Source organism: Tachypleus tridentatus, chromosome 12 (assembly GCF_004210375.1).
Source record: "Tachypleus tridentatus isolate NWPU-2018 chromosome 12, ASM421037v1, whole genome shotgun sequence".
NCBI classification, from domain to species: domain Eukaryota; kingdom Metazoa; phylum Arthropoda; class Merostomata; order Xiphosura; family Limulidae; genus Tachypleus; species Tachypleus tridentatus.
In genome coordinates this window covers 67,486,271-67,508,355 of record NC_134836.1, presented here as the reverse complement: position 1 = coordinate 67,508,355, position 22,085 = coordinate 67,486,271, and the positions used below count along the sequence as shown (strand labels likewise).

The following is a 22,085-nucleotide window of genomic DNA, read 5'->3' as shown; positions in this document are numbered from 1 at the left end:
CTTTTCTCAGATGACTTAAGGATAGGTCACAATTGGGGACTGTAAGAAGCCATGGTTGGATGGGCTGACCAGTGGATACAGCAATTTTATCCAAAGACAGACCCAATTCATCCAACTGCACCTGGATACAAAGGCCAAAAAAGCAATAGCAGATCATCTATTCTGATAAAGTATGGCCCACCGAGGAAAAAAAACACAATCACAGGTGTGATGCTTTGGTAAGGAACAAAGTTTTGAAGCATATAGTAAAGACAGTTGCAAACAGCAGAGGTGCAAAGAAGGTTCATGAGACTATGTATAAGCTCTGAACTGGGGAAGCGCGGAAAGCCCCAGTGCAGAGCCAAAGTCCCTGATGATAAATGGGTTCCAACATCTTTAAGGCTGAAGGCATGGCAGAGCCATAGACCAGTGATCCATAGTCGAGTTTTGAATGAATAAGAGCACGATATATCTTTAGCATCGAACATCGATCCACTCTCCAGGTGGTGGAAGAGAGGACACGAGGGATGTTCAGTGCTCTTGTACATTTGACCCATAGCTGCTTGATGTGTGGTATAAAGGTCAGCTTATGGTCAAAGTTAAGCCCCAAGAACTTTGTCTCAGGGACAACAAGCAGCACGACTTTGCTGATACAGAATTCAAGATCAGGGTGAATACCCCGTTGGTGGCAAAAGTATATGCAAATTGTTTTAGAGAGAGAGAAGTTAAAGCCGTTTGCTGTAGTCCAATTCGGTAAATGATTGAGGGCACTATGTAGTTGCAGCTCAATATACCTCATGTTTGACAACTGACAGGAGATGTAAAAGTCATCAACATAGAACCTGTTTGCAACAGTAACAAGGAGTTGTTCAGTGATGGCATTAATCTTTATACTGAAAAGTGTGACACTCAAAACACAGCCCTGATGGACTCCAAGTTCCTGTAGAAAAGAACGGGAAAGTGTTGAACCCACACGAACTTGGAATCTCCTGTCCATTGAAAATTTTTTAATAAAAATAGGCAAATGGCCACGTAACCCACATATATGTATGTCTCACAAAATTCCATACCTCGAAGTTGTTTCATAAGCTTTCTCAATGTCAAAGAATAGAGATACAAGAATCAGGTGGTCCATAATGGAGCACTCTTGTAGGAATATACACTAGGTGGATGAGAGGAGGTTGTTTGTTTCGAGGAACTAAATGAGTTGAGCATTAACCATTCTCTCTAAGGTCTTACAGAGATAGCTTGTCAAAGCAATGAATCAGTAGTTTGAAGGAACCTTGGGCATGGATGACATGCGAATATAATAAAAATAATATGTATATATAATGTTATGAAATTTAATGTATTTAGACTAACATTTGCGTGTTTGTGTTATAACGTGTAGTCATTCTACAGTGAAAAAACATAATTTATATTTGTTTCCTAATTTTTATGGTGGTTATGAGGGTGGTGATATAGATCTAACCCATACAAAGATACAACAGGAAAAAGAACAGACAAAATAAAGTTTTTTTTATTTAAAAAAAAACCTTTTAACCCTTAAATGATGGCCATCATCATTTTAAGCTGCTGACTACAATATTCCTGCTGTATGATGGTTAATAATTATCTGGAAGTTAAAAAGATATTGCATGTTAAGTTTTAAGATGTTCTGATGCATAATAGTATTTTTAATCTTAAAATCTAATTTACTTTGCATATTAGATAGCCAACATTCTGAAAGAAAATATTTCACAAGAAAATTTTTACTTAAAAAAATTTTAATACATAATTTTGAAACCTGATATTTTGTGTATGAAAGCCTCGTAATGCTTACCAATAACATCCAAAATTTTGTAAAGACATAAGCACATTATAAGAAATTATAGTATCATTACGCTCACAAATACTTTCATGGTTCCAAGCCGGATAGATCCCATCCAGCCTGTAACGGTAGGGTTAAAAATTATGTGGCTCTCATAGTAATGCTATTTCTTTTCTATCCTCAAACACATCAGTGATAATACTGGTGATAAGAAAAACATCTACTTAAAATAATAAAACATTCTTGCTAGAAACTACATACTTGTTTCAATACAAGGTACAGTTTATTATTATAACTAATATTTTACTGATCAAACAGTTTTGTTCTGAAACACCTGAAGTAAAACATACAAAATGTAATGGTAAAATTTTAAAATAGAAAACAATCTCACCTAAATAGTCGAATTCTCAGTGTTGCTATTCCTGCAAGTTCTCCCAGAATTTCTCCCACTGTAGCATCTGACATTTCAGTAATTTGATCAAAAGCCAATGGCTTCCAGTTTCTTAACTGTATAGCTCCTACAGATATAACAGATAGTAATATAAACCATTTAACAGTGATTGCAATACAAAAATAAACATACAACTTAGATAAAATACTTATTTTAACAATTACTCAAATAGGACTATTTGTTCTTTCTGCAACAATTTTCAAATTCATTTTATAACCCTTTATAGCAATCGCTTGTATGTTAGTATGATGATTTACCAACAACATTTCTATGAAAGTTAGAAAATGTTTCATGTGACTTATTATTGCACATCTTGCACTGAGAATAATTTCTTTTACAGACTTATTTCAGATATCAGAATGTTTTTCTAAATATTTGTATTTATTTATAGCCTATGCAAATTAATTTACAATGAATAATGGTAATCCTGTTCCAATAACAAAATAAAATACTTCAATAACGGTCAGACAGAATTGAGTTATTTAGTGTAGTCATAAAATTATGATACTGTTCCAAGCCTATATGTGTTTGGTATTTTCAAATACTCTGATTTTTAACAGGTAAAAGCAGTGTCTGCTCTCTAACCAGTGACAAATGAAAAAAAAAAGCCATTATCTAATGAAAATTCTTTATTTCCTCATGTTTGTAGCTAAGGGGTATAGCTTTACCAAGAGATAAATGTCATACTAAACACAAGCCTAGTTTCAACAGAATAAACAGCTGAAATAACTCACAATAATAACAGTATATTGTTATGTATCATCTGACAGGTGATCACATTATTAAAAATAAAAAGGGTGCAATAAGAAAAATATGAAAGGAATCTAAACCCAGAGAAGAAAGTATTCACTTAAAATCACAAGCAAACCATCTATGGGAACATTCAAATCCAATAAACATGTAAAGATAAACTGTGATATCCACAATTCAAAGTGACAACTTTCTATCCCTGTTGACTGAAGACTCCTCAGAGCTGATGGGAAAAGACTCCACATACTTTCTGTCTATGACACAGGCATTTTCCTTCTACTACTGATTCTAAGTGGGTGATTAGATTTAGGCAAACCTCCTCATTAACAAAATATTTAGCAACTGAAGCCCTATGAACCAGTTGCATCTTTATAGCTTGGAGATCTTCCATGAAATACTCTTTGATAGGTCTCTTAGTTTCATCAGTATAGTTTTTGTTACAAATATCACATGTAATACAATTGTTTTTCTGACACTGATTACTGGATTTAAATGTAAATAACCCTAAATGCAACTTAAACAAAAATTAATGTTTTCTTGTTATAAGAATGGGCAAATACATTTTCCTCAACATTCTTAACAACATTATTCACTTTAAAAACAACAGAAGGTAGATGAAATGCAGCATTTTCTTTTTGAATCCTGTTTTTGTTGCTTTGTTTCCTATGAATGGTGAAAATTTTGTGAACCAGTCTCTCAGGATAAACATCAGTATCAAAATCTATTGGTGATCTACTTTTGCAATTACTAAATCACTGGGAGTTTTATAACTGTGTTAAATTCTCATTAATTGGCTAAAACTCATGTCTTCCTTCATGTCACATAGTTTATATGAGAGGTAATGTAGAAGTAGTTGATTTCTTCAGTTTTTTGTTTTATTTATACATGTTACTAATAACCTGTAATAAATCCAATAAAGTTGTAGAAGTGTCTAGAAATTGTCAGCCATCACTAGGTAGAGTATATTCAAAAGTAAAATTGACAATATCCTGAATGTTCAAACCATCATTCCAAGTCTCATAAATATCAGCAATAAAATGCAGCCAAAGGTTCACATTTTCCTAAATTGAAAATGTGTTTCCCATAACACCTCTGCTCACACTTCTAGCTATTACTTGACTGCCAGGATTTCTTCCTTTGCCCATCTAAGTTTCAATCTGATTTTTTTTTTATTATTATTATTGCTCCAGTCTTTTAAACTTCACTTAATTGCTATCTGGGACATTTGTCTCATGACATTCTAATCCTGTATCAATACTCCCTTTATCCTAGTACTGTAAACAAGCACCTCATTCAGATTATGGTATCCCTTTTCCAAATATGACTCCATTCCAGTTACTAGTATTGGCTCTTAATGGGGAAGAAGGGCAGGAGGGTGTTATTGATGGTGAGTATTACAGGAAATACATTTTCAATTTAGGGATATGTTAAATTGCAATACATACCTACCTCCATTCTCACTTATAGCTAGCATCCTACATCAAGAAGATGGAGGGGCCAGTGAAGGCATTGTCCATACTGAAGTTTTTGCATAGATCATGGGTGGGTCAACAGAAGATTGGCACCCTAGTGGGGGAACTGCACTAAATTCAGAATAAGAATGCTTGTCACCTTGAACATAATTCTTGTGCTGCTGCTGGAATTTTATATGAGTGATTATCACTAGAGAGCCAAAATTCCCTAAACAGGGTTGGAATTAAGAGATCTTTGTCCCAATAACCCATGATGGTGGCTAGAGTGATTGGACCACATTATATCTATACAAAACTTACAACTGTAGCCATGGACTGGTGTGTTCTGGGCCACAAGAATCACAATAAGAAAAGAAGCAACACTAAAGTGGACAAACTTCCTCCTCTACCTAAAGAATTCCAAAATGCAATACTCCATACATAGGATGATGGATTTGTGTACACCTTACTCAATCAACAAAAGCAGAACTCATCCAGTCTGGAATTATGAACATTCATCCTCACTCCCCAACCATGTAGGCAAGGTACATTCCATTTGTCATCTGAATTATGGGAGAGAACATGGAACAACTGCAGATGGGACCATTCCACACTCACAATTATGAGGAGATAGTGGATCCCCTTCCATGAAAAATGTACTGAATATATAGTGATCAAACATGCACACTATAGGAGAGCTTTAAATCTAAACTGTTACTTGGCGTAAGCTTCTGTGTAGGCTGGTGCCCCTCCTTCTGATATCTAGAAAAAACATCCAGGGACCAAGAAAGGATGACTTCCATCTTTTCTGTCTTCTCTAAAAATGTAGGAATTCACAATAACACTATGGAAAAATAACCTCTGTCCACCACCCCAGTGATTACAAACTGTGTGTGGAAAGGACTCCCTAGCTCCACTTGTAGCATCTGGAGGGTAATATGCACTGGGGAGTCCTAAGAAACACTGCTCTAGGAACAGTGCAACAGATGAACCAGTTCTATACACTTTTTATAAAAGCAAACAAAGCTCAATTTATTGAGTCCAATAATTGGCATGGATGGGCAGAGTGCCCTTATGCTTTACTAATGACAATTAATGAGTGCCAGTCCAGCACACTACAGTAATATTACCTGGTCAGCTTCTAGGTGGTCTGAAGGGACACCTCATTTTGACATAGCCTGTTGCAATTTATATAAAATATACTGAATTAGTAGTTGCTAGTGTGCAATTGATTTGATAAAAGCACACCTGCCTGGGCAAAACTTCTCACAGAGTGGGATCTGCAAAAATTAAGTAAGGACCCTATGAGGAAGCAATGAAAAGACTTACCCCTCTGTATAATCTAACTGAAATGGTTAAGACAGCTACAAAAAATGGTAGGCAAAAACCATTATATGTAAATACTGCCACATCAGGCAAATAATGCAAAATAAAAGTACTGGGGGGTGGTCCACATATCAGTCTGCACAATGATCTCCAGTAGAAAATTTAACTGGGTCACTAAGGACACAGAAGTATGAAAATCTGATTACATGTAACTTGCAGAAGATCTTTGCCTTCAAAGAGTACCTAAAAGAAAATACATTCTCTAGCATTTATAAATGCACTAGAACAGGTAGAAAAACCTTCAAGACCCTGACTGTGATTGAAAGAGTAATCAGATGAACAGGTGGAAAGGATTTTAACTCCCTCCCTTTCTGTCCAACAGTGTATTGGGTAAGAAGAAGTGGTTTAAGAATGTATAGAAAATAAGAAAGTGATCTATGGAAAAACAGTGTATGTCACAAACATACTAAAAAAAACCTTCAGGGTACAAACAGGTGTTCAGAAAGAGCCTGTATTACAATCTTAATATACCTGTAAGTAACTGGAAAAGTTATGTAAATCTGGATGAGGTGGTAGTACAGAAACACATATTTTAGTAATGTCTTAACTAAACAACCCCTTGAGAAAACTGGGGAAACCAGTGAATAACGTTTATGATCTCTTGGGTGCAGAAACACTATTAAAAGGATATCTTGTGCTTTCATCATAAATGCATGAGAGATTCGAGTGATACCAATATTTCCAGAAAAGAAAGAACAATCGATGCAGTGGGAGAAGGAGAGATAAAAGTTGGGCAACCTATTTAACACCACTGAACCAGATGGGAAACAGTTTAGCTCGGCTGAGTTACGAGACTAATGATGTACTGAATAGAAACAAAAATAGTTGTTTCATTCCTGAAAAGAAAGCCTCTCCTTGTTGTTTCTGAAAGTAGAAGCAAAATATGATGTTCTGACAATTGATGAGATGGTGTCAGCAAAAACCAGTCACCCATAGAATGGTGTGTGCACACAGTACAACGGAATGGAGGTAATGAGAAAAAAGTTGTATGATGTTGCAGAATCCATACAAAGCCAATTCAGCTTTGAAGGACTGCAGTACCTTACCCCTGGGACTCCATTACTATGGCAAAATGCAGATAGGAGCTAATTACAACAAACTTGGATATCTACAGTCCTACTAAAATCAAAAAGTAAACTAAGACTAAGGAATGAGTAATTGTAAACCTTGGAGAATTTACACAAGAAAGATAGATGACTGAGCACCAGTCTCTTGGCTGCATAGACCCAACAACTAACAGGAATAAAACCTCAGAAGAACTAGTACAACTTTAACACCACCTCCAGACCAACAAAACTCTGACAGCCCTAAAAGTAGGTTCCAAAAACTGATGACCTGCAGAAGATGAAAACCCTACAGGTTGAGTGGATAATAGTGATGAAGATGTGAAATGAATGATTAATCCTGATGCAAGGGTCTGCAGTGCTACTGTATCCATGGTCAAGGTTACAAAACATATGGAAATTCTTGGAACCAGGCCACCACAGACCTGGAAAGTATACAATAATCACTGACACTACTGGAAATCAGACCAAGCAGTAAAACCTTTGCATATAGACAGAGTCTATATGGGTACCAAAATTCCAAGAGGCTGATGTTGGGACCCACAAATAAGGACAAAACTATGACCCCCTGTAGGGGATGACAAAATTTAGGACTCCCAAAAATAACAGGGAGGAATGTAGAAGACAAAAACTGAACAAATGAGCATGCTAACAATAGATCCAACTCATCATCAATAAAGTTGATGATCCTGACAGTCTTTTAACAAAGTGAAGCAAAAAGTGAAACAAATGCTGGATTTTTAGGGTTGTAAATCTGTAGACTTTTCCTGTTCCATTAGTGGATACCAATTTATTCAGGTTAACTAAAGACTTTGATATAGAAGCACAAAATTTGAGAATTGAAAAGCTACCAGCTGGTAGTAGTAAGCTAAATCATGAAGTTTCAACAAAATGCCCAATAAGGCATAATTTTCCTTTCATGTAACAGAGATGTAAACCTTCCAGCATGAGCCACAATATCCTTGAACTGAAAGAAAACTAAAAATTTACTCCCAGACCTTTCAACTACTAAATAAGGTGCTGACTCAAAAGCAACTGGGAAAACCCCCAAAATATCACACTATCAAAGAACAAACAGAAGAAAATAAATCAAAGGCAGCTAATCCCAAAGTGGCCTCCTTTTTGTTGTTTACAGGTTAGGTCATTTAAAGACTGTATTGATTACCATTGATTGAAAGAGCATTTTCTGAGGTAAATTAATTTTGTTAGAGCAAAGTGACATTGAGCCATCCCCCATGTCCCCTATAGGGACTTGAATCCTGGACTCCAGTGCTGCAACTTTGCAAACTCACTACTGTTCCACAGAACGAACCAAAAAGCCAACAGTCAAAAAGCTAGAAAAAGCAAATCTAAATTATCTAGAGAATGTCAAGGACCAATCTTCACTGCAGCCTCGGAGTCCACCACAGATCCGAATACAGGTTTACATTTTACATTGAATAAGATCACTGTCAGATTCAACCAAGAACATGTCATAATTGATTATTTTTTACAAAAGGGTACCACTTTAGATTTGTAGAGAAAATACTAATTTTCTGAGAAGCATAACAAAATATTTTTATTTCGGTATTTAGTCACATCAATCAAATTATGCTATATTTCTTCAGTATGCAACAAATAAAACTTTCATGGACTGACATAAAATTTAATTACCCTTAAAACAAAGTACTTTTTCTAAGTAAACAAAAAGAACCACTTTAAATGTTTTACTGCATGTGTTATAGTGCAACCATATAGAAAAGTTAATAACACAAATTTTTAAAAATAACAGAAATTAACACCATAAATACTTAAAGGTAAAACTGATTTAATAATAGTTCAATATACATCAACTCATTTCCCACCAAAACTTGTATATAATTATATGATGTGTGTTCATGATTGATAATTTGTGTATTATGCATCAAAAATACAATTTAACCCACTTATTCATTACTGATTGTATAGGTTCAATGTTAACAAATAACTATTTTACGATGCCCAAATACATCCCCACACACAGAGTCTACTTCATGATTACTGTGTTTTACAAATAAAAAGATGCAACATTATCAGACCATTTCTTTTTTGCAGTTGCAATAACTATTTAACTACTTCAACTGCTGGCTAAATCAGAAAACAACAGGACAAACTTTGGGACTGACTCAACTCATTTTTTTTTTTTCTTTCAGAAATTGATTCTTCATAATAAATTGAACAAGTCAAATAATCAGTGTTACAGCAGCATCTTTTCATAAGTTTATGCACTAGCTGCCTGCTTGTTATTCTTTTTACAGTTAAATGATGACAAAAGAAATCAACCAAACACTATGCCATTTAAGTATTAACTTGACTTTCTATAAAGGTCTCAGATTGAAAAATAAATAAAAACGACTACCTTAGATACTGAAGAACTGGCAAGATTACATTTGTTTCAAAATACAAATATTAAAAACATTTAATACAAGAATATAAATACAAAATAGTACAAAACTATTACCTTTGGCTCCAACAGTTTCTGATGCTGAATAGCCCAGCTTAATAAGAGCCACCTGAACAACTTCATTAAATAATGTACTGACAGGAATTATGGCATAACTGTCTAGTTCTACTGACAGCCGGGTGGAATCACTTGATGTGCTACTGAACTGAGCAGGAGCCTGCTCTACCACACAGTGCACTGGAAGAGCCTTTCCTGGAAAATTAACACATTCTAATCACTGCAGAAAAATAATAAAATACTTGAATATTTTCAAAAGCAGTGTATATATATACATAAAACCACCAACACAGCAATATAAATCATTCAATTTCTAAAGGGTCAGCTTTAATTGGCAGCATGCTCATGAATCAAACAAGGCACATTATATTTTGTACTGATGTCCAATCCAACTTCCAAACTAATATTTTTATGAATTTCCCATTTAAACTCTCAAATCTCTGGGTTTATCAGCTTGCTGTACCTGTTTTATCACTTTTTAGTTGGATTGCAAAACAAAACTGTTTGATAAAATAGCTTGAAACATGAACTTTGTAAAGATTACGAAGCTTCTGCAAAATATCTCATTTTTAATTGTGACATTTGTATGAATTTCCATCTTTGAAAAGCAACAGACCCCACATAAAGTATAGAAAATAACCTAAAAGACAAAGTCTTACTGAAAACAAAAATTTGAAACGTATTCAGGAAGTTTTAAGAGATTAAAAAAATTATATGAAATTTTTGGGATGATGAGTAGTTTTTTAAAGTCATCATGTGAAATCACTTTGCACAAAGCCTAACAAAGAAACAGACTTTTCACTTTGCACGAAGCCTAACAAAGAAACAGACTTTTCACTTTGCACGAAGCCTAACAAAGAAAGACTTTTCACTTTGCACAAAGCCTAACAAAGAAACAGACTTTTCACTTTGCACAAAGCCTAACAAAGAAACAGACTTTCACTTTGCACAAAGCCTAACAAAGGAACAGACTTTGCACAAAGCCTAACAAAAAAAGACTTTCAGGCTTTGCACAAAGCCTAACAAAGAAACAGACTTTTCACTTTGCACAAAACCCTAACAAAGAAAGACTTTCACTTTGCACAAAGCCTAACAAAGAAACAGACTTTTCACTTTGCACAAAGCCTAACAAAGAAACAGACTTTTCACTTTGCACAAAGCCTAACAAAAAAACAGACTTTGCACAAAGCCTAACAAAGAAAGACTTTCACTTTGCACAAAGCCTAACAAAGAAACAGACTTTGCACAAAGCCTAACAAAGAAACAGACTTTGCACAAAGCCTAACAAAGAAACAGACTTTCACTTTGCACAAAGCCTAACAAAGAAACAGACTTTTCACTTTGCACAAAGCCTAACAAAGAAAGACTTTTCACTTTGCACAAAGCCTAACAAAGAAACAGACTTTTCACTTTGCACAAAGCCTAACAAAGAAAGACTTTTCACTTTGCACAAAGCCTAACAAAGAAAACAGACTTTCACTTTGCACTAAGCCCAACAAAGAAACAGACTTTTCACTTTGCACAAAGCCCAACAAAGAAACAGACTTTTCACTTTGCACTAAGCCCAACAAAGAAAACAGACTTTTCACTTTGCACGAAGCCCAACAAAGAAACAGACTTTTCACTTTGCACTAAGCCTAACAAAGAAACAGACTTTTCACTTTGCACTGAGGCTTCCTAACAAAGAAACAGACTTTTCACTTTGCAATGGAGAAGCCTAACAAAGAAACAGACTTTTCACTTTGCACAAAGCCTAACAAAGAAAGACTTTTCACTTTGCACAAAGCCTAACAAAGAAACAGACTTTTCACTTTGCACAAAAACCTAACAAAGAAACAGACTTTTCACTTTGCACAAAGCCTAACAAAGAAAACAGACTTTCACTTTGCACAAAGCCCTAACAAAGAAAGACTTTCACTTTGCACAAAGCCTAACAAAGAAACAGACTTTCACTTTGCACAAAGCCCAACAAAGAAAGACTTTTCACTTTGCACGAAGCCCAACAAAGAAACAGACTTTTCACTTTGCACAGAGCCCAACAAAGAAACAGACTTTTCACTTTGCACAAAGCCTAACAAAGAAACAGACTTTTCACTTTGCACAAAGCCTAACAAAGAAACAGACTTTTCACTTTGCACAAAAAGCCCAACAAAGAAACAGACTTTCACTTTGCAGAAAGCCTAACAAAAAAACAGACTTTCACTTTGCAGAAAGACTAACAAAGAAACAGACTTTTCACTTTGCACAAAAGCCTAACAAAGAAACAGACTTTCACTTTGCACAAAGCCTAACAAAGAAAACAGACTTTTCACTTTGCACAAAGCCTAAACGAAGAAACAGGACTTTCACTTTGCACGAAGCCTAACAAAGAAACAGACTTTTCACTTTGCACGAAGCCTAACAAAGAAACAGACTTTTCACTTTGCACGAAGCCTAACAAAGAAACAGACTTTTCACTTTGCACGAAGCCTAACAAAGAAAGACTTTCACTTTGCACGAAGCCTAACAAAGAACAGACTTTCACTTTGCACAAAGCCTAACAAAGAAAGACTTTCACTTTGCACAAAGCCTAACAAAGAAACAGACTTTTCACTTTGCACAAAGCCCTAACAAAGAAAGACTTTCACTTTGCTGCAAAAAGCTTTTCACTAACAAAGAAACAGACTTTTCACTTTGCCTGAGCCCAACAAAGAAACAGACTTTTCACTTTGCACGAAGCCTAACAAAGAAACAGACTTTTCACTTTGCACGAAGCCTAACAAAGAAACAGACTTTTCACTTTGCACGAAGCCTAACAAAGAAACAGACTTTTCACTTTGCACTGAGCCTAACAAAGAAACAGACTTTTCACTTTGCACAAAGCCTAACAAAGAAACAGGACTTTTCACTTTGCACAAAGCCTAACAAAGAAACAGACTTTTCACTTTGCACAAAGCCTAACAAAGAAACAGACTTTTCACTTTGCAGAAAGCCTAACAAAAAACAGACGTTTCACTTTGCAGAAAGCCTAACAAAAAAACAGACTTTTCACTTTGCAGAAAGACTAACAAAGAAACAGACTTTTCACTTTGCACAAAGCCTAACAAAGAAACAGACTTTGCACAAAGCCTAACAAAGAAACAGACTTTGCACAAAGCCTAACAAAGAAACAGACTTTGCACAAAGCCTAACAAAGAAACAGACTTTGCACAAAGCCTAACAAAGAAACAGACTTTTCACTTTGCACAAAGCCTAACAAAGAAACAGACTTTTCACTTTGCACAAAGCCTAACAAAGAAACAGACTTTTCACTTTGCACAAAGCCTAACAAAGAAACAGACTTTTCACTTTGCACAAAGCCTAACAAAGAAACAGACTTTTCACTTTGCACAAAGCCTAACAAAGAAACAGACTTTATTTTCACAAACAAATATTTAGTAAAAATATTTCACTGAAAAAAACCTGATTTTTTGTGTAGAAAAACTTGTAAATTTTCCTACAAGTAACCAAATTTTGTGAAGATACACATGCTGTACCAAAGTTATAGTGCAAATACTTAACATGTGCAAATGTGTAGATGAATTTGTGCTATAAACACATAACTATTGTTTCTGTGTTCAGGAAAATGCTAAGATAATATACTAAAAAAAAAACCAAAAACACTAGAAGTAGAATGCTCAAGGAAGCTACTGCCATCCAAGAACAAAACAGTGAACCACTAGTGGTTATTAATCAAAACAAAGGCCAATAAATATTTGATACCAAATAGAGATCAGTAATAAAAGCCATAAAGCATATTAGTCATGGTTTCAATGTAAAATTAAACATTTATTATATATTTTAAATCAATGTAAACTACTATCTGATAAAGGCTCTGTAAAAGAACCAAAAGTTTCAAATAAAAATACTTTAATGTAGAGAACAATCCATGCATAATTCTACACATATTTTGTTCTTAGAATTGTATGTACATAGACACAGACACATACACACAGACAGAGCAACTAACACTCATATACATTTTGGCATATTTTCACACATATTAGCATTAAAAACATTTGTTCAAATTAGTAATTCCTTTTATTGCATTGTAGTAGGTTGGCTGAATGCCGTATCACATAAAACCAGGTAATACACCATACTGCAATATTTAACTTCATTAAACAGAAAAATGTTGTGAGAGCATGTTTCTAGCAACTTCCACCAGAAGGCTACAACATACAACATTTGCAGTACTATGCCAAGTGATAATATATTTCTTTTCCAAAAGTCTCACTTAAACATATTCCTCAAAATTAACGTATCTGCAGAATATTATTTTTAATCTTTTAAATTACTGTTAATAAAGTAAATATGTCAAAAATTAACATTTGATTTTGTGCAATATAATAGGTTATAAGCTTCTTTATAATTTACAATTTATTTTCAAGGATTTAATAATCAATGAATATAAAAAAGCAAAAGTGAGTTTAAAAATTAGATAAATAAAAAGTTATAATTTCATGAAGTAGAAAATTTATTCAAGTAGAAAAAAGAAATATGGTACTACCTATGAGCCAATAACTTAATTATCTTTTACCTTTAGCAATCTCCGAAACGTGCTAACGAGATTAATAGTTGTTTAGAAAGTGGTAATCATATAATGTAATGAAAGATGCAATATAGCTTTTGCAGGTTCCAGTGAATTCTGATTAATATTCAACAGCACTCCTCCTTATACTAGTTGGCTAAAGTTAACAATCCATACTTATAAAACATCCAACCGATACTAAAGTTCAGTTATTACAGTCATAATAATTTTGTTCAAAAGAGTCTACATCAGTAGCTACAGAGTTAATCAATATACTTAAGTAGCCTATAACCAAGGATGCACAACTTGCAGGTTGCTTCTACAACTGAAAAAATTGTAAAGTCTTCCTAAGATAAAACACCTTATAGCCAGGATGTACAGGCATGCCAAAAATAACATGCCTGGTTTCATCCAATGGGGCAGAGATGTTTTCTTTTATTTTAGCAATAGTTAGGTTACTTTCCACTTGACCACATTTATTTCATTCACCAACAAAGCTATTGATTGTTAGGCATAATTAGAATAAGTAACCAATTTTATAATAAGAGGGAATTCTCAATAGCAGCAACTGTAATTAGATCTCAAATTGTTCAAGTGATGGAGCTGTGAACTACAAGTTTGTACTTGAAAAAACAAACTCAGAGCCATTCTATGAGCCACTATGCTGCAGCTAAGTGTGTATATATATATATACACACTTATGTAATGACTAAAAATGGATTCACAACTTACTACATATGTTAAATGAAACTTTCTGGACACCAGTTAACACACACAGTATAAACTAAGAACAATGGACCTACACTTTACAAAAAAGGTAAAATACTGAAAGTAAACCCTTGTCATTCAAATATTAATCAACACATTTTCAGTTAGATTCACTGTATCTACCAACAGCTCAGGGCAGGCAAACCATTCCAAAAACATTTAGCCTGTTATAAAATAGAGCTGTCATAGCTGAAGGTGATTCCTTCCCTGTCAACACTTATACTTGGACTCTCTAGTCCTACTCATTCTCACTGTTAGATACAAAAATGTACACCAACACTATCAATCAGGTACCTGAGCATAACATGATATTGTCAAAATGTCATACATTTACATAATTTTTTCACTATCTAGTTAAGTCTTCTTCAAATTTAATTTCAAAAACAAATATTTAAATAAATTCTCAATTTTCATCTATGATAATAATGTGACACTTCTTCACTTCAAATTGCTCATTTTAGAAAATGAAACTCCATGATAAGTACTAGTATCATATACTTTAAAAAAATGTTAATCACTTTGATGTTTCTTATTGAATTATTTATATCCAGAGGATAGAGAATATTTTAATTTACTAATTTCCACACAAGTCTAGCTCATTCTAATGAGATTTTTTTAATTATTTGGCATACAGGTTCATTACCATTATTGCCACCCTGACCAGCAATGGAATTATTTTAATCCACTTACAGCTTATGTAGAAATTTGTTAAATGATAACAATTCTAGATGATTATATTTTTTTGCATCTTAATATCTTGTATTCTTAATTGCATATTTGAAATAAATAAATATTCTATGTACTATTATCATTATTATCTAAGAGTGAGGATAAATTTCTCCTAATGTGCTTAGAAAAACAGAAAACAAGAGACCAGATAATTTACTCAATTTTTTGTTCTTTACATATTTTTTTTTTATTATTGTTATTGAAGGAACTAAAATGTAAACAGAAATAAACTTATCAGGGTGTATAATAAAACAAATATAAAACATTTATAAGAATGGTGTGCATGTGTTAAATAATTTGATACTTTGGTTGATTACCATAAGTTGAACTACATGTTACCTTGGTAACAGTTTAATTATTGCTAGTTTAGTAATTAAGACATGGTCCAAAGAGCAATAACAAAATAAGATGAAAACTTATGAAAATGTTAGAGGCCCAAAGATTTTAGGATAAATAAATATAATTGTCTCTTTAAATATGCAGTCATTCTAGAAAAAAATATGTTCTTTTGAGTTTATTTCACATTTTGTAACTTTGGCTACTTATGACACTGCAGATTAGTGTCACAATGGAGAAATTAGTGATAAGGTATATGTTTTACTTTACAAAGAATTTAATATTCATTTAAGAGTCATTAATGTTATGTTTATGAAATCTGAAAATTGTAACATATCAAAGAGCATTTTCATTCTTAACACCAAAATTACCTTGCACTCACAATAATCAGAGTGAATACAAAATTCATAGACAAATCTTTAATACAAATATTTTATCAAAAATTTGGTTTTTACAACAGCAAATTTTGTTAAGATATACTAGGTAAATTCAGAATTATAATAAACATTAATACACATGGGTACACAGAAAAGAGCAATGCATGAATGTCACATATGTAGAAGTAAGAAACCGATCATCCAAAATACCAAGATTCTGTTCTTCCATAACACTTAACATAATTCCCGAATTACACTTATAATGAAATTCCACATGCATTTTAAAATTAAGTATCATCTATCATTTATTCCTTCAACTTGCTGAATAACAAAAATCATTTTTAAAGCAACCTCCTCCTCATAACCACCAACACTCCAAAACTTTTAATTTTGATATGGTAAAATGTTTTATTGATTGAAAACACAGTTAAAAATATGTGGTGTTTTCTGAATCCAAAGATAAATAAAACTTAGAATTTTATAAAATAAAACCTATACAGAAAAGTTTTAAGAAAAGGCAAAGTCTTAAACAAAGGTAAGTATTCACAATTTTTCTCAAATTATTATTATGCAAAATGTATTCATGTTTTCATTAGAAAGTTATTGTAATATTACATACTTTAACTTTAGTTACCTTTCAAAAGTGAAAAATAATATACAGCATCATTTTAACTCCAGTTTTCAACTTTTTTGTATATTCCAATACATAACTGTATATACTAAGTAATTTTACATTTTTACATGTCTAAAATAGTCTATTTATAGACTAATGTTCCAGGAAAAAACAGTGGGAGTAGTTGCACTAATGATTATATTTTTGTTTACTCTTTCTTACATGCAAGTTGTATGTCACTAAGAGCCCTGTTATCAATATATGGGCAATTTAGTGCAAAGTAGTTTTTAAAATGCAATTAAATATCAAAATTTGAACTCAAGTAGCATTTTGAAATAGGTAGCAAAAATTTAAATATGTGAGGGTAAGTGGGAATATCAAGACTAGCAGCAAGTAAAAAACTGTGCACATAAAACATAGCACTGAGTGCAAAGAGTGATAACTTGCAAGGTAAGGTGTATTGGAATAATTGACTAATATAAAAAAACTCTCAAAAATAAATGAATTTTTGTAGTCATCTTAGTTGTACATGCAAAAACATTTTTGCACAGCAGCCCCCTATTGAGGCAAAATTTAATACCATTTTGTTTGTTGACTCCATTGACTTAAAATTCCTAGATGGTGTATGATACTGATTTTTGATCACTGATCTTGCCAAACTTCTTTGTAATATGATCCATTTTAATTTCAAGAAAAATATTTTCTTTCATTTACAAAAATGAATAAATAACTAATAATTAAGAAATGTACAATAAAAATGATTACCTGGTCCAAAAACAGGCATTCTGGAGTTGTGAATTGTACGATAGTCTCCCAGTACAGCTGGAGATGTCAAATGGCTCAAATGACTATTTATACCTGAAGACTCTCCACTTTCACTTCCATCCTGAACATGTTCCCTCCTTTCACTCAAGTTCTGGAGAGTTACAACAGGACCACTAGATTCTGTGGTGGCCATTGAAGTTTGAAAACTTAATATGCTTTGCTGTGGAAAAAAACCCAACAAGAATACATTTTTATGTTTTTAGCACATAGCTTTGTGTATAATGATTAGTAATTAGCAATTGTCAGTTTTAGTTATATGCCTGTACTTGTCTGGCCATTTTTGTTGGTCAAAACTAAGGTATAATTCATAACGTGTTTAAACAGACTTGTTTTCCCACACACAACAATTTTTAATTGTGTGTTTCAAAAAAATGTTTGAGTTAAATGATATCACAAGTAAAAATTTACACAAAAAATTAGCTTTCATTAGAAATGGTACCTTATTCTTATATTACTGTTCACTTTCTAACCCCGTATAGCAGTAGTAACTAATGTAACTTAGTTAACTTAGACAAAGTTACAAAAATTACATATCTTTATATTTTCACTCATTTTAAAATACAGTAACTTGAAACATTAGTTTCCCACACTTTGCAAACAATAACATGCATATAAATACAGATTACAACTGTTCAATGATTTGTGTTTAAAGAACAATTTCACTAAAATTATTGTAAAAATTGTCAATGAAAAAACATTAAGAAGTTTTGTACATATGTATATTTCTAGAGTATTCATTCCAGAAAAAGAGGTTAAGAATCACCATCTTTTAGTGCAATTCATATATCATATTAAGAAAGGTTAAATATTTAAAATGAATTAAAATTTCACTGCTGTTCTTTAAACAATTGCATCATTTGTAACAGTGTTTTCTTTCATGTTCATTTTTTATTTACAGGAGAATTATGAAAGTCTGCAATGTAAAGTTTATTTGTAGAATTTAGTTGAGTTAATAACGGTCACAGAAAAACACTATTTTATGATTGAAAGTGGTTGAAATCCCATGTATTTTTCACAAGAAACAAACTTACAGTATCTGTAGGAAGTAAGTTCCCAAATATTCACTAATTTTTTTTAGAAAAATATATTAAGAATCAAAGAACAAATTGCAAACATAAACATCTGAGTAATCTTTGAGGTACATCAAGAATAAAAAGTACAGAATATGTTCACGTTTTAGCACACACAATTTCATTTCTAAGTTCCATACATTTAGGAACAGTATTCAGGAATAAATGAATGCATATACATGTATTTGTGAAGCTAATGAGTTGTAAATTTTCTTTTCCCATATAATTTCAACAAGTCTTACACAGTTAGTAATAACAAATATTATAAAAGTTATAATTTTTCTACACTGAAAATGTATTTCTGATAGGTACTTACCTCCTTTCACAACTCAAAAATATTAACTATTCTAGTTCAGTGCTGCCTTCTTTATGCATGCCACAAGTCTTCCACCACCTATCCTAACATGGCTCTCATGTAAATCATCAAACATCACCTCTTCACCAAAAAGAAAATGACATGTTTATGTGACACATCTCTCTCTCTTCTCTCTACTAAACTATCACTTCGAGGTTTGGTAGCATGGGAGAAATGTAGAGAGGAAGAGTAAGAAGTGTTAGAAAAGGTAAGTTCCAATCAGAAACACATTTTCAGTATAAGAAAATTTAACTTCCAATAGAGTATTTACCTCATCTCACAAGATGAGCTAGAATCCTACATTGAGAAGGAAAAGGGAATGGTACAAGAGAGAGAAATCATCATCAGCATATAAAACCAAAAGTTCACATTGTGCATTTCCACATTTATTTTATGTTGACTACTTAGTTCAAATTCAATTTATGATTTTCCCAATCTACCTAGGCCTAGAATTGAAAATACATGACTATTGAAATTTTTATGTGTTTTAATTGCTTTATGTGTGTTATTTAAACCATCAAGTCTGCTTGAGTTCCATGTTCCAAATTCACTGTTAAACAATAAGCATGGCCAGTAGAAAATCCTCTGCAAGTTAGGACAACCAGTTAACCAAGATGTCTTGTCATATTGATTTACACTGAATTTTTGAGCACACTACATTGTTTTCCAGTCAGCCTTAAAGCTGGCACCAGCCCATAATTTGTGATGATGTTTTCTTTATCACTAAAGCTCTCTGTACCAAACTTGTTCACTAATAAGCTTCCAATACAATACAGTTACAATTTTATCTATTATCTTTTAAATCAATAATCAAATTTGAAGGGTGACACTTCACAAATTATGCATACAAAAAATAACTATCATTTAATACAATGCCTGAAGAATACAATATATCATATGACATCAGAGAGGTAACAAAGAGCCATTTTATTTGTTTATTGTAATTTTAATTTATAAAATAGTAATTATGAAATGCTAACTTATTTATAAATTATTTATTTCACTTAAATGTTTTAGCAATTTAAATAATTTTGGTACATAGACCATAAACTATCAATAAGTTCCAATTTTGCATGTATTTTGAAGAAAGATGAACTGGTAATTGTTTCCTTTATGCCATAGAAGAGGCCAATATAACATTCAAGATGTTTTATTCTTTTTAAATACAAGAATGAATTTGAAATTTTTTATTCAGAAAACTATTTATGTAAGAAGCCATTTACAGCTTAAAGAGTATATTAGGTTAAAAAAAGTTTTAGTTAGAAATAAAACATTTTCTAGTAGGAAACAAATTCAAATCAGCTCAGAAAAGGAAGCATTTTGTGAGATGAAGTCCAGATACTTTCTAACAGTGCCTTTGCCCATGCAAGGTAATTACTGATTATGTATGGAAAAACAGAGTGCTTCCATATGAATTGATTGCAAGTTCATAAAGTCATATTTAGCTGATACTTAAATTTTTTTTTTTTTTTTAAATACTGGGGAAGCACTACTTCTTTTGCTTCCATGAACTGTACACCTTTGTAAGTGACTAGTTTGATAGGGTGTGGTAAACCAAAATTTCCAGAGAATGAAGACAGGAATAAAGGAGAGGCAATATGCTGTAAATGTTCATGTAAAAAAAAAAAAAAATCATAAATGGATCAGATATTGAGTGTGTCGATTGACTACTCCAGTGTGATCAATCATTCCCATCATCCTGCCCCAAAAACCCAACTATCACTACAGTTGGGAAATTAACTAGATTACTCAATTATTTATAAGTCTTAATTACACTGATTAGAGTCCAATAAAATAACAGATTAATCATAGCCAAATATTTTAAATTCAAGAAAATGATCAACTAATCAAAATTAGTATTTCTCATTACTGTTTGGAATATTCCAACCATCCAAGTATTCAAAATATTGCCATTATGGTTTCTCATTATTATTTTCTTTTAACTCTCTGTCCAAGAGTAGAGGTCAAAGTATGCATGTTGTCTTTTCCAGAGAGCCATTCAACATAGTATATATTTAATGCCAGTTGTTAACTATTCATTTTTTCCTACACTGCTGATTTAGTGACAATTTGTGGCAGAGTAAATATCCAATATAATATATTGGTATGCTGAAAAAAAAAAAAGCATTCTGAAGGTTCTAATGGTTGCACTAATACACTTGGTAAACTTTAAATTGGACAAAAGAAGTTTTATTTTTCAAATAAACATCATTATCTTAATCAGAGGAACATCATGATTTCACAAATACATCTTGAGTACAAACTTTTGTATCACACCTGATTTTTATGCAAAACAGACATGTATGTTTCAATAAGAGCTTGTATATACACATAATACAGAATTAGTCAATATTCTGACCTGTTTACATTCAGTTAATTCAAGGTTGTTGAGTTAAAATCAAATAATATCTTTACTTATGCTCATAATCAACTAATAGAAATTAGTGTTTGCAACTGTCATTGCTTTTATTATTCCACTTATTTAAATCTCATGTGAGAATAATCAATAATGTAAATGCAACCAATTTTGAAAGGCTATTTAATTATCAAATTCCACTAAATAAATAGCTCTAATTATAACCAAGTTCATAAAAATGGTGTAGATATGAATACAGTTCCAAGAACAGGCTACAAACCATCCCAGCACAAACTATAAGCAGCATGGAAGGGATGTGGTGTTGAAAAGAGTGATGTCCAACTGATTTTTTTACAAAGTTTGCATATCCAAAGATACTATGCCAAATAGTACATCATGAAATTGGCCACAATGGATTACAAACCCAGCACAAACAATGTAAATTATTCAAATGCAAAAATCTATGCCATGACTACATCAAACATCAAAGCTCAAGGTAGGGGTAGGGTTAGCTAACAATGTAACAATACAAGTGAAACTATGCATACACTGATCACTATGTCATAAAAGTAGCCTAGATCTTCATGGGATATGCACAATCTGTCAGTGTGTGAAATAGATATTGAAAGGCATTTTAAACAACCAAGGATAATTAATAGATTTACTGTGTGCATGTAAATATTTGACTATGAATGGCAGAAGTATAACAAGTTTGATTTATTGAGTCTTGAGGATAC

At 32.6% G+C, this 22,085-nt stretch overlaps 1 protein-coding gene across 4 annotated transcripts in view; it reads right to left on the bottom strand.

The window, feature by feature from the left end:
* The window catches only part of LOC143233466 (homeobox protein dve-1-like), an 81,289-nt gene that overhangs the window by 41,803 nt on the left and 17,401 nt on the right, over window positions 1-22,085 (bottom strand). For 3 of the 4 annotated variants that reach the window (XM_076469719.1, XM_076469720.1, XM_076469721.1), the window contains exons 2-4: window positions 17,508-17,727; window positions 9,371-9,565; window positions 2,181-2,307 (exon numbers count right to left, since the gene is read on the bottom strand). In XM_076469719.1, coding sequence (XP_076325834.1) covers window positions 2,181-2,307; window positions 9,371-9,565; window positions 17,508-17,727 — 542 coding nt within the window. The remainder of the gene's footprint in view (window positions 1-2,180; window positions 2,308-9,370; window positions 9,566-17,507; window positions 17,728-22,085) is intronic. The other variant, XM_076469722.1, reaches the window with a different exon arrangement.